The 11835-nt window shown below is 33.8% G+C and overlaps 1 protein-coding gene and 1 non-coding gene across 4 annotated transcripts; both read right to left on the bottom strand.

Moving 5' to 3' along the window:
- Positions 1–3315: 3315 nt before the first annotated feature.
- On the bottom strand, positions 3316–3397 carry TRNAS-CGA (transfer RNA serine (anticodon CGA)). Its single transcript has one exon. It is a non-coding gene; the product is annotated as a tRNA-Ser (tRNA).
- A 717-nt stretch (positions 3398–4114) lies between these two features.
- Positions 4115–9345, bottom strand: LOC147538647 (protein PSK SIMULATOR 2-like). 3 transcript variants are annotated; one of them, XM_086641516.1, is made up of 14 exons: positions 8911–9294; positions 8676–8749; positions 8496–8588; positions 7331–7653; positions 7169–7261; positions 6987–7080; positions 6759–6852; positions 6566–6663; positions 6310–6379; positions 6023–6135; positions 5803–5916; positions 5188–5264; positions 5026–5070; positions 4115–4939 (listed from the first exon to the last, which is right to left on the bottom strand). In XM_086641516.1, the coding sequence occupies exons 2-14, from the start codon at positions 8733–8735 to the stop codon at positions 4429–4431; spliced, it is 1785 nt and encodes a 594-aa protein (XP_086497642.1). In that variant the 5' UTR covers positions 8736–8749; positions 8911–9294; the 3' UTR covers positions 4115–4428. The 3 variants fall into 3 exon arrangements, with proteins under 3 accessions (XP_086497642.1, XP_086497640.1, XP_086497641.1); XM_086641514.1 differs by having other exon boundaries at positions 8496–8749; positions 8911–9345; XM_086641515.1 differs by having other exon boundaries at positions 6023–6129; positions 8496–8749; positions 8911–9238.
- Positions 9346–11835: the final 2490 nt, after the last annotated feature.

Below are 11835 nucleotides of genomic sequence, written 5' to 3'. Positions count from 1 at the left end.
AGAAAGATAAGAGAAAAGTATATCAAGATAAGAGTTATGATTGATGAAATTGAGAGTTTGATAAGGTTTAATTTTAAAATAAAGTGATGAGAGGATTAGTGAATAGAGAATGAGTAAGAACGGCAAGGGAAAGAGGGAAAAGTAGGATTAGGTTAAGGAAAAAGGGGCAAAATGGTCCTGGCTGGCGCCTGTGTGAAACACACTCTCAACTTAACTATGAATTAACGGTTTCCATTCATGTGGGGGTGTAAATCAAAAGTTTTAGAAAAACGAGGGTATAGTCCTAATATCGATATAAAATTGGGGGTCAATGTCAAAATCTCCCATTTTAAATCTTAGATAAACGTTGTTGGTAAAGTAGAAAAAATGGAAATGAGAGCAAAAGTTAGATATGAGAGAAAAAGATAGGGTGGCCAATACGCGGACAACTAATTCTCTTATATGGACAACTATTTTCAGGTCCAGTACCAATCAACTATATTTGACTTCATTGACTTTGATTTAGTAAAAGGACAATTTTATAAGGACTTCAACACTAAAACTACTTAATGTGAGGACCAATTAAGAAAACCTAAAAAAAATGAAGAGAGAGAAACAAATAATGTTTCCTTCACAAATTTTCTCTCTCTAATTATCTGTTAATCAGGACCAGTTAAGAAAACCTAGCAACTTCATCTTCTATCCTTCTCTATTTCTCTCTCTAAAAAAATAAAAAACAGAGAAACCCTAAAGGCAACAAAGTACCCCATCTGTCAAGCAATCCGTTCCCTTAATGTGATGCATACACACACAAGTCTCTCTAATGATGATAGAAAACTTGTAAATCGTCCCTAGATTAATTGGTGGAAAACTTTTGTAATACATAGCCAATGTTATTAGTTTTAAAGTTTCACTTTTCTTGCTAAGTATGGGCATAAGAAAAATTGTATCGTATGGGCTTTGTATAAGACACAGATAGTAGTAAGATCTAAAAGGAGTAGTATGATACAGATCTTCGGACACAACAAAGATATCAACAATCACTGCGACCATGTTTTCGGATTATTGGTAATTACTTCATTATCGAATTTACAGTATTAGAGATACCCATTATCAAAATCCTAATCAATAATGTCTCTCTAAATTTTTTCTCTCTCTAAAAACTTGTTGGGTAATGCCGGGACGGATCCAGGATTTTCACTTAGGGGGTGCGGATTTACATACTTAAATTTTTTTTTTGCAAACACGCTAATTAATCAAATACTTATATTTATTAAGTATATTAATACATCGACGATTACAAACGCAATTGACCTCTACGAGAGTTCATATTTTGAAATGTTCGCATAATCGAGTCGAGTCTAGAACTACTGGCGTTGAACTAAATGAACGTGAAGAAATTTTTTTTTTAAATATATTTCCCTGGTAAGAGTAGGGTTCTGAAGAGATAGAAAAACTTTCTAGGGTTTAAGCCTTTACTTTTACATAAAGGGTAAAACAGACAACAAGAATCCCAAGCTCTTAAGGTCCAGCTCAACAATGAAGACGACTCTAGAGGCATTCCTTATACTTGAACAACAAGAAACAAAGTTAGTTAGTTTAACTAACTTTGGTAATTTTGTTAGTAGGTAGTTTAGTTAGTTGTTAGTTGTACTCTTTTACCGAACTTTAACTAACTATCTTTCTCTCTCTCTAAACTCTATATAAACCAATTGTAATTGAAGTTTATGATTGATTGAAATAAAAACTGAAGTTCAAAGAAAACTCACACCCTAGTTGCTAGTTGAGCTTGAATACTTGGTAAGATGAAGAAGAAGTGATGAGAATTAAGTTGATTTATGGTAGATGAATTGAAGTTTATAGGAGTTAGGGTAGATGAGTTGAATTTTATAAGATTTATTGTATATGAATTGAAGTTTGAAGGGTTTACGGTAGATGAATTGTAATTTATAGGGTTTAGAGTTGTTGAATTGAATTTTATAGAAATTTAGGATAGTTGAAATATTAAAAAGCTTATAAATCAAATTGTTTATAACCGGACTCGAACTCAGAACCTCATGCTCCCACTCACACAAAAAATAAATGCCTCAACCATTGAGCTAACTTCTACTTGATGTTATATATACACAATACACACAATATATAGTATATATAGGTCTAAAAATAAAGTAAAAAAATAGTGAAAATACTATTATGTGATTCCGAACTCAGGACCTCATGATCTCAAAACTACTTTCACACGCGCTCTAACCACTCAGCCAAAGACTCCTCTGTGTCCCTTTGTCATACCAGAAAGTATATATTATATATACCTCTCTATGTATTAAAAAATACTACTACTACTACTACTACTATATCTTTTTCTCGGGAGGATCCAGGGGGTGCGGCCTCGCACCCCCATGGATCCGCCCCTGGAGTGATGAAGAAGAAGTAGAAGAAGACTAAAGTCTAGGGTTTATGGAAAAAAATTGGGAGGAGTTAAAATAAAAAATTCTAATTCTTGAAAGACTTAAGTGAAAAATAATAGTGTGTTATCCTCTTAAAGACGGTTGCCCGCATAAATTTTGTAATTTTCTTGGTTGTCCATATAAAATAGTTGTCCATATAAGAAAATTGGTTGTCCACGTATTGGTCACCAAAGATAGATATAAGACAAAGAAAAGATAGGTATAAGAAATGACGTTGGCGGAACATCGACGACGGTAGCATTATAACGAAGAGATATGAGAGATCAAAGAAAAGATAATAGAAGAGCAATAAGGATGGGGCTATTTTCATGCTTTTAAGTAAAAAAAAACCAACAACTGGTAGCTTAGTTGGTTAGTGCATTTCTTTGCAATGCAAAGATCCAGGTTCGATCCACTGAAAGTGTAATTAATCCAGGAATATTGAACTTGGGTTATTGTAAGTATACATTATGTAATAAATTTGTCGGGCTTTAGGCCTCTTTCGTCTTATTGGGTTTTAGGTCTCTTTCATTTCTTGATTTGACTTAGGCAGTTATCGTCTTATCACATCTTCGTGATGTATCAATGCCTTGTAATACATAAAATATTAAGGTAAAAGTCCACACAAGAATCCAACATTTATATGAACGTCTTATTATTTGGCTGGTTTGGGTGAATTCCATAGATTTCTACAAAAAAAATTTATAGAAAATTGACTACCATTCAAAATGGAGAAGAGTCCCAAATTTTGGTCAATGTTAGTTCTATTCCTCCTGCTGCAAATTTTCAGAAAATCAATTCAAAGATCTACCAATTTAACTTGGGATTGTAATATTTCAACAAAAAGAAAAACTGCAGTTGGAGTTTGTAAAATTAATTGAAAAAAATACGTCGACAGCAGGATTCGAACCTGCGCAGGCAAAGCCCAACAGATTTCGAGTCTGTCTCCTTAACCACTCGGACATATCGACTCTTCATGTCCTTTCCTCACAAGGCCTTCTTATGACCTATAGAAATATGCTTAAATCTACAATCAAAGCTGATTTTCAAACTTTATGACCAATTTATCTTCAGCAAGATCATTGGTATTCAAAATGGGTGGATAATTTTGTTGGGATTAAGATCTTAGGTTTTTGAGTTTAGTTGAAATCTAGTCCAAAATGTTTATGGTACAAGTTACTCGATTAAATTTTTTTACGTTAAAGATAAAAATTAAATTCTTTTGGTTATATTTATAAAATTTTTTGTTAAACATTCAAATATTTGTATTCTGTTTGACTAAAAACTAAATATTGAAGGTGTTGCAAAGTTGTCGAAATGTGTTGAAAGGCATTGCAAAGCTATCGCAATGTGTTGTAAAGTTGTCGTAAGGTTTTGCAAATTAAAAAAATATTTATGAAGCTGAAGACTACAAAAGATTGAATGATTATTTTTTCCTAAAAAAAAAATTTGTAGGGAATTTTAACCAAATTTCTTTTTCTAATTCTCGTCTATACACTTATTTTGTTTTTCTAATATGGGCTTTAATGATGCAGATAGAAAACAAATTGTAGGTAAGACTGTAAGAGTGAAGAATTTATGTTTTCAATGTGCTAAACAAAATCGTACACAATTTCTTCTTTGGGAGGAAAGACAAAAATTTCAGAATCATGCTAAACAAAGCTAAAAAAAAGAAACATGAACCATTACTATAGAAAGAATTCTTTTTGCAAAAACTGAAATTTTCTTACATTTCTTTTCCCCAAAACAAACCCTAAAAGACTTGGTTTCTTCAATAAAGTATTATTTTCATGAATAGACATACCTATTAAACCAACTCCACCCATCAATGTCAAGCTTACTAACAACACTCTTCCTAGAATTGTTTGTGATGAAAAAAAGAGTCACCCATTATATGTTAACATATACACATAAACACAAACACTCACACATATATATAGGGGAGAGGAGAAAGAGAAGAAAAGATGAAACAAAATTGAAGATATGAAACTTAATAATAGCCTTAATGTGTTGTTGTTTCGTCAAATTGGTTATTTGTAGTCCTTGTGTTCTCCAACTTTGGGCTACTTATACTCAACTCCTCCCTAGTTGAAATACTACTACCAACCCTTTTGCCCAAAGTCAATTGTTCGATTGTGTCTTTCTTTTTCTTGCCCGACGATAACTCCTGAGTTTCACTACTAACCGGGTTTGATCTTCTCGAGGAAACTTCGTCAACCATGTCAATATCCATTTCAGGAAGCTGAGCTATATTATTCTTGGTTCCACTTGGTTGGGGTTTGAATGGTTCTTGATGGATTTCTAAATCTAAAACCAAGTTTTTCTTGCGTTTTAGAGGTCGAATAGGCACCGATGTCTTTAACCCATAGTATTTTTGTCTGACTTGACTCATTAGACAATGAAGCCACGCCACCAATTCGAGAATGTAAGACTCGGTTTTGTTCTTGTCGGCGTGATAGAGAGTTTGGAGACGAATGTAGTTACTTTGTGAAGATGTCACGTTGAGTGTTTTACTGTTAACAAAGAGATTGAACATGAGATTTTGGTTCAAAGTTTAAAAAGCAAAACAAGAAGAACTCGAATGGAAGTATGAAGTTACCAAGCATTTGCCCATTCTCCCACCGTTCCGAAACCTTGATGAGCTCTGAGCATAACAGAGAAAATGGTAACATGTCAATGAAAGGCTAAAGTTCATGATAAAGAAAATGGTTTTAATGTTTCTTAATTCACGGCAGAAAATGGGCAGAAATATTCGACTTACTTAGCTGTGTTTGCAGCTAGAGGAACGAGCCACTGAAGGGTCTTTTCCATCTCCGCTCTGATTTGAAGTTCTGTGAGCTGCACGAGTTCAAATTTGACATAGAAACATAAAAACACAATACAGCACAAGGAAGGGAAAATAACATTACAACGTGATTTCTTTGTATTGTTGGGACGATCCACGCCCAAACATTTATCAATACTTGGTCCACTTTTGACGCCCAGGACCTAGCCCAGCAATTACAGGGTTTTGTTTCTGGCAAAGGCTCCACATGCTCACTCAAATGGCCTCTGCACTTACTAAGCTTGAGCTTGCACCTACAGCCAAGGCTCTGGCCTCTCCCCCAAGCGATGTGGAACTATCCACAATCGTCATTTTATCATTGACACAAATAGATACAGTGGGAATTTTTCAGCCAAGTGAATCTTGAGTAGGTAGCTACGCAGAGCTTGGGCCATCCGTACGTAGTGGGGCTCGAGTCCCGAGCTCAACCAGGAAGTCTGTTATAACAAATATTACTCACTGATCTTGACTGTCTTTGTATGATTAGGAAGAAATTAATCCGTTAAGACACCTAAAAAATACATAATCTAATGATTTTTGTGGAAGCATTACCTCCTGGGATTGAGTATTCTGCAGCTGAGAATGAAGACCGGCCTTAACAGAAGATGGTAATCCATGATAGAGTGTGTCCCTTGCATTAGGTTGGAGGGAATATGGCCGAGATACCTAAGGACGTCGTTATCAAACAAATTACGGGTACTAAATTACACAAATACTCATATATATATGTGATTATGTATATTACAAATGAAGACAAAGTTATGATACTCACGACACACATGATCTTCTCTATCTGATTAACAATGTTGGCATAGTGCAATGCTAGACCAGATGTACCAAGTCTTTCGGGGAAGTTATGTGGATCAACTGACTCATTACCTGTCACTATTTGATAGCACATCAATCATTAGACAATTCATTCAAATAGAACATTTTCACTGATAGATGATTCTACAACGAGAAAAAACACTTAATTTTCAGATAGTTCAGTTTGGTAATATATATTTGAAAATGGATTAAATGCGGAGTCATACAAGATTGTTCTTCCTAAAGACATACCATCATTATCGAAGGCTTCTGACAGTTCTTGATGTATTAACTTAACAACTTCAACAAGCTTTTCGACTACCTACAGTTAGAACCAAAATAAGTAATATTATTTTATATCTTTTCGATTTAAAATCGTCCACGTTAGGATATTAAATAACACAATTGAAGAACAAGAGATGTGTTTGAAATCAAAAGCTAAAGAGACTAATAACAAAACGGTAATTTCACAAAGATTTCGGAGATGTTTTAGAGGACAGGCATATACCTCGTCCAAATTTTTGGTCCAGAGAGATCTCTTTTTTAGACTTCTTACAAGCTTTCTTTGGCGATTAAACTCGTGATTAAGAAGCGTAATACTATCTCCTGAAAGCACAAACAACTTGAAATTGTTAAAGAACGATCTAATTCAAGTTCAAGATTAAAAAAAAAGTACAAGAAGAGATACTAGAAAGTTTTACCTTTCCCAAGCAATTGCAAGGACTCTACTTCTTCAAGTTTACGCCAATAATCCCGTTCAAATCTGTCCAATGCATGTAATTCATGGTACAACTCCTACGAGTAAAAGTTAGTTAGTTCTCAAACAACGAACAAAGTTACTCACTTACAGATTCACGATAAGCTAATCGATGATACCCGTTAGATTAGAAATAACATTCGGCAATTTGTTCTCGTGAAATTATACTTACAGAAGTATTTTGGGCCAAAGGTACAAGTTCCTCCATTGTCATTTCTGCATCTTCTTTGGATCCTTTGTATATGAAGTTTACATCTGAACGTAATCTGAAAGACCGAACAAGATGTTCAAGGAATATGTACGATTTAACAACTGAAAATATCAACTTTTACACTGTATAAGTATATACCTTACTTTTGAAAGTAGAGATCTAAGTTATGCCATTGTGAATCTTTACAAAGTTTCCCAAACCGAACTACTTCTCTAGAAAAATGATCGAAGTCCTTCCTGTAAAGACAAGTGATAAGTACAACCTATTGAAGCACCGAGCTTAAGGAAATTAGTCGAATTAACTACCTTTTGTCAGAAGATGCAATTCTTAGCAACTCTTCCATATCAGAGGAAACTAATCGTTGTACTCCATCTGACAGTAAAACCCGTTCTTTTAAGAAATTCAAGTTCTCCGTTGAAAGAGCTCGGAGAATTGTTGCACCTTTTGTTACAGTACTAGCAACCTCAAAAGCGAGAATAGATATCTCGCTACCTCGTGATGATGAACTCCCTGAAACAAATGTGCTACTAGATCTTAAGAGATACATGTTATTTGTTTCTGAAACCCCTGGAGGCTTCTCACGGTCATCTATTCCAATCTTATTTGAGTGCATGCTTGTTTGTGGTACCTATAATAAAACAACGTTCATATGATTATACCAGAAACGTATCTCAGTTAGTAATAGATTGCATGTTTGTCAAGGGTCTTAACTACTAGTAGACTTCCCTTATAACGTTACCCATTTAGGAGCCCAATAGGTTCAATTTCTTTGGCTCTCGACTAATTAGTCCCCGTCAAGTATGAATTCCTAATTTCACCCGTAGCTTGTTCTAGAGATCTGTTTCGACAAATACGTGGTCTACTGTTATTAGTGCTTCCTTTACCAAGAAAACTTTTTCTACTCGTGCTTCAATCGCCAAGAACCATAATCATCCTTCATAGCCCTTAAGCACTCATTGTGTTCTTTATATGAAATTTTTGCACTATTCAACCTCTACAAAGTTCTACAGTTTTGGCAAGGTGGGTTCCTTCATTATATATCGATCTTTCTAGTCCTCTTAGGATTTTTGAACTCGACGATATTCATTAGAACTCTTAACTCGTGATAATCTCTCTGTTGAGAATCTACACCAATAGCTCCTACATTTCATAATCGTATTACGTTTGCATGTTATTATGTTGGAAGTATCCTAATCTACGTTCGAATTTATATTCTTCACCATTGAGTGTCATCTTTTACACCATATTTTTCCTATCTATGTCAATTCATTGCCTCATCGAGCGATAAATACAAAACTTCATTTACCGAAAACATTAGCATGTTTTTTTTCCACCTAAACTAAACTATATTTCGTCAACTAAAAGACTTTCTATCGAAAAATATAAATTCGGGTGGCTAATTATAAACATTAACAATTATAAATTTCGCTTTCAAAACAAAATCGAACCATTGAATCTAAAAACAATTACCTTGTTCTTAACCAATGTCTTGTCTTGCTTAGAAGTTCTTGGTTCGAAAGGTGAGCATAATAACATGTCAACACAATCAAATTTTCTTGGGTTCTTTCCATTAAAGATATCAGAATCAGAATCATCAGAAGATGTTGTAAATGAATGATGATCTTTACTAGGTTTAGAAAAGCAATTCACCCTTTTGATATCTTCATCTGAATCTCTTAAAGCTGCTCTACCTGAACAAGCTCCTCCCATCACTTCAATTTCACCTGTTTGAAATCCAAATTACTCCCAATTTCAATTCCTAAAATTAATCAGAACAGAGGAATTCATATATATATATATACATGGTTGAATTAATCTTGGAGATAGATTTCCATTAAAGCTAGTAATGATTGAAAAATTAGTAAGAACCCAAATTTGAAATTACCAGTAAGAGATTGATCAAAGATTTTGAGAACCCAAAATGTTGTTCTTGTTGATCATATCGAAGACCGGATGCATTGAAATCCTAAAATTTTAGAGAGAGAAAGTGAGAAGAGTGGAAATCAAGTCGTCTGCCGGCCAAGAAGAGAGAAATAGAGAGAGATGGTATGAAATGATAACTAGGAAAGATTTGGGTATGAAAGAAATGAAAGTATAAATAAGTATGAGAAGATTTCAGAAGAAATTTCAATTAGCTTCAATTCAATCTGAACTGATTTGAGTTTAGAGAGAGAAAGTAGAGAGAGAGAGAGAGAGAGGAAGGGGGGGAGACAGTCGTAGCCTCGTATGTTCGAAAGAGTAGAAGAAGAAGATTTTGAAGGCCCCGCTCAGTCAGTCGCTCTCTCTCTCTCTCTCTCTTTCAGTTCCAGCGTCGACTTTTGTTATGTGACGTAAGAAATTCTATTTTTGTATTTTTTTTCAATCAGATTTTATTTACTAAACTAACACTTGATTACCTACTACTGTTCCATGACTTTGTTAGGTCAAACTCTACGAGGACAGGTTAAATACAGGGTCAATTCATGACTTCTTAAATTTATGCTCACTTTACTCTATGCCTCCTAACTTTTCACAAAATGCGACTTTGCTCTTTTTTTCTTAGGTCATGTTTGGCGCGCGGGAATGACGTGGGAATAGAATGTGATCCCGGAAATCACATTCAAGATCATTGTTTGGCTTGCAGGAATGGTGTAGGCCTGGGATTGTGATAGCAAACTCAGGGGGAGGTGGGTTTGTGATTCCCATTTCCCTGGAATCACATATATTAATATTTATTGACAAATATATCCTTAACAAAATATTGAATTACCAATTTTTTTTTTTGTAGGATTTGGTATTAATAAGTACTATTTATGTTTATGGACAAAATTTAATTTTAGATAAATTTCTATTTAGGTTTACGAACAAAATTTTATTTTAGATCAATTTATATTAAGATAATTATTTATTATCTTTAAATTCTAACCCTTTGATGTATCGTGTTATTATTTCATATCTATTAATTTGAAAAAATAATACTGATTTTAATATATTACAAAGTTGATGCGTACGGAGTATATTTTATGCTAAAAAAAAAAAGTTGATGCGTATTTTATGTAGTTTAAGGGTAAAAGTGAACTTTTACAAATATTTACATTCCTATTCCTATACGAACCAAACACCTAATTGGGAATATGTCAGGAATCAAATTTCCATTCCTGATCAAACCAAACATCAAACTACAGTAATCTGATTCCCAGGAATCACGTTACGGGAATGTGATTCCCAGGAATCACATTCCATTCCCGCGCGCCAAACATGGCCTTAGGGTTCCGTGGAAACTCGACTAGGGTTATCTTTTTCTCCTCAAATTACCCTTGGAAATACTTATGGTTCTCCCTATATCTTATTTGATTTTCTATTTTTCTCTCATCATCATATTCATCTATGTTGTTAAAGTAGCGATGGGGTAGCCCATAGACATAGGCATCGTCAGTGTCAGATATATGTTGGGGTGAGGGTAGGCTATAGCCTCCCCTCAGCCCCCACAAAAGGCGAAAAGAAATTAGAACTAGCTCCTTAAACCCGAATCAAGGTATTTGAAGTAGCCCCGTTAAATGGAGTTGGAGTTTGAATTAGGTTACTTTACATCATGGGTTCAAATTCTCCAATCTGCTTTTTTTTTCAATGTTTTTTTTTCCTGGCCCTTGTTTTTTGAGTTTGTTCCTTTTCATTGATTTTTCAAGGCAAAATATTTTTTGAAAGTGAGAACTATAACAATCTGAAGATAATATTGCAAATTTGAAATTTGAAACTGTCTAGAAGGTGTGTTATAAAAGTTTAAGTATCGCTCTCATAATCTTGTTGGCGAATTTTTCAAAGTTTTGCGTTCAAAGTGTTTGTCTTTATGGAACAATATTTTATTGAGTGAATTCCATTGAGAAAATGATTCGTATTATCACCACATTTACGATTGTAAATCGTGAATTCTTGTTTATCTCAGTTGAAAAACTCACCATTTCATTTTATATTGATGTAAAACTATGAAAAATGTCTCCTTAGTAAACTCATTGTTTAAATAGATTACAAATTATCAATAACAACATTTTGTTCTTCTAAGTAAGAATAACTATTTCTCAACAAAAAAGAAAAAAATAATTATTATAAATATTTGTTCAAAATAAAAAATGTAATATATAGTATAGAATATTCCAAGTTATCGTTGAACTCCATCAAAATTGTCTTCTCTTTTTACTTTACTCTCCCCTAAACATTAATCTTAAATCTGCCACTGAGGCATCGTCCCAATCAAGCTACTTGTAGGGTTTCCAATGTATTTTTTCAATTACGTAAATTTTTTACTTTCGTTATTGTAAATTATCTTCTATGTAAACTTTAATATAATCATTTAATCAGATCAATAACATTACAGTTTTTATCCTCAAACTATTTCTTGTGCAATTTCTATTAGTTCACAAATGTATCTTTGTGTTCGTCATCTTTCTCTCTCATCTTCACCTTCTTCTCTATTTTGAATCGCTTAATAGAAAAAAAATGCATATCTAGTTAAAGGATCTTCCTCTGAAATCCTTTGATCAAATAAGGGGGTTCACTTCTTTGGAGAAAACAAATCATTTTCATCTCTGACGACGGAATCTGAAAACGAGATTTCAATTTCGTCAAATTGTGTTTCTTATTCTCAGAATATGAGAAGAGGGAGAGAGACGACGATAATGAGAAAACAATAATGAAGATAAAAGAGAAAGAAAACACTATAACTGGGAAGAACATGAAGATGACAAATGAGGGAGAATCAAAGAGGCGAAAGGAAAATACATAACTATAACAACAAAATAATTTGGGGAAAAAAATAATTTTAACTGAGTTTGAT

The sequence above is a fragment of the Eschscholzia californica genome, unplaced genomic scaffold (assembly GCF_041429995.1).
Source record: "Eschscholzia californica isolate CP2 unplaced genomic scaffold, dmEscCali1.0.p SCAF_5, whole genome shotgun sequence".
NCBI classification, from domain to species: Eukaryota; Viridiplantae; Streptophyta; class Magnoliopsida; order Ranunculales; family Papaveraceae; genus Eschscholzia; species Eschscholzia californica.
Note: the sequence above shows the minus strand (reverse complement) of the source record. Positions and strands in the feature narration are given on the sequence as shown.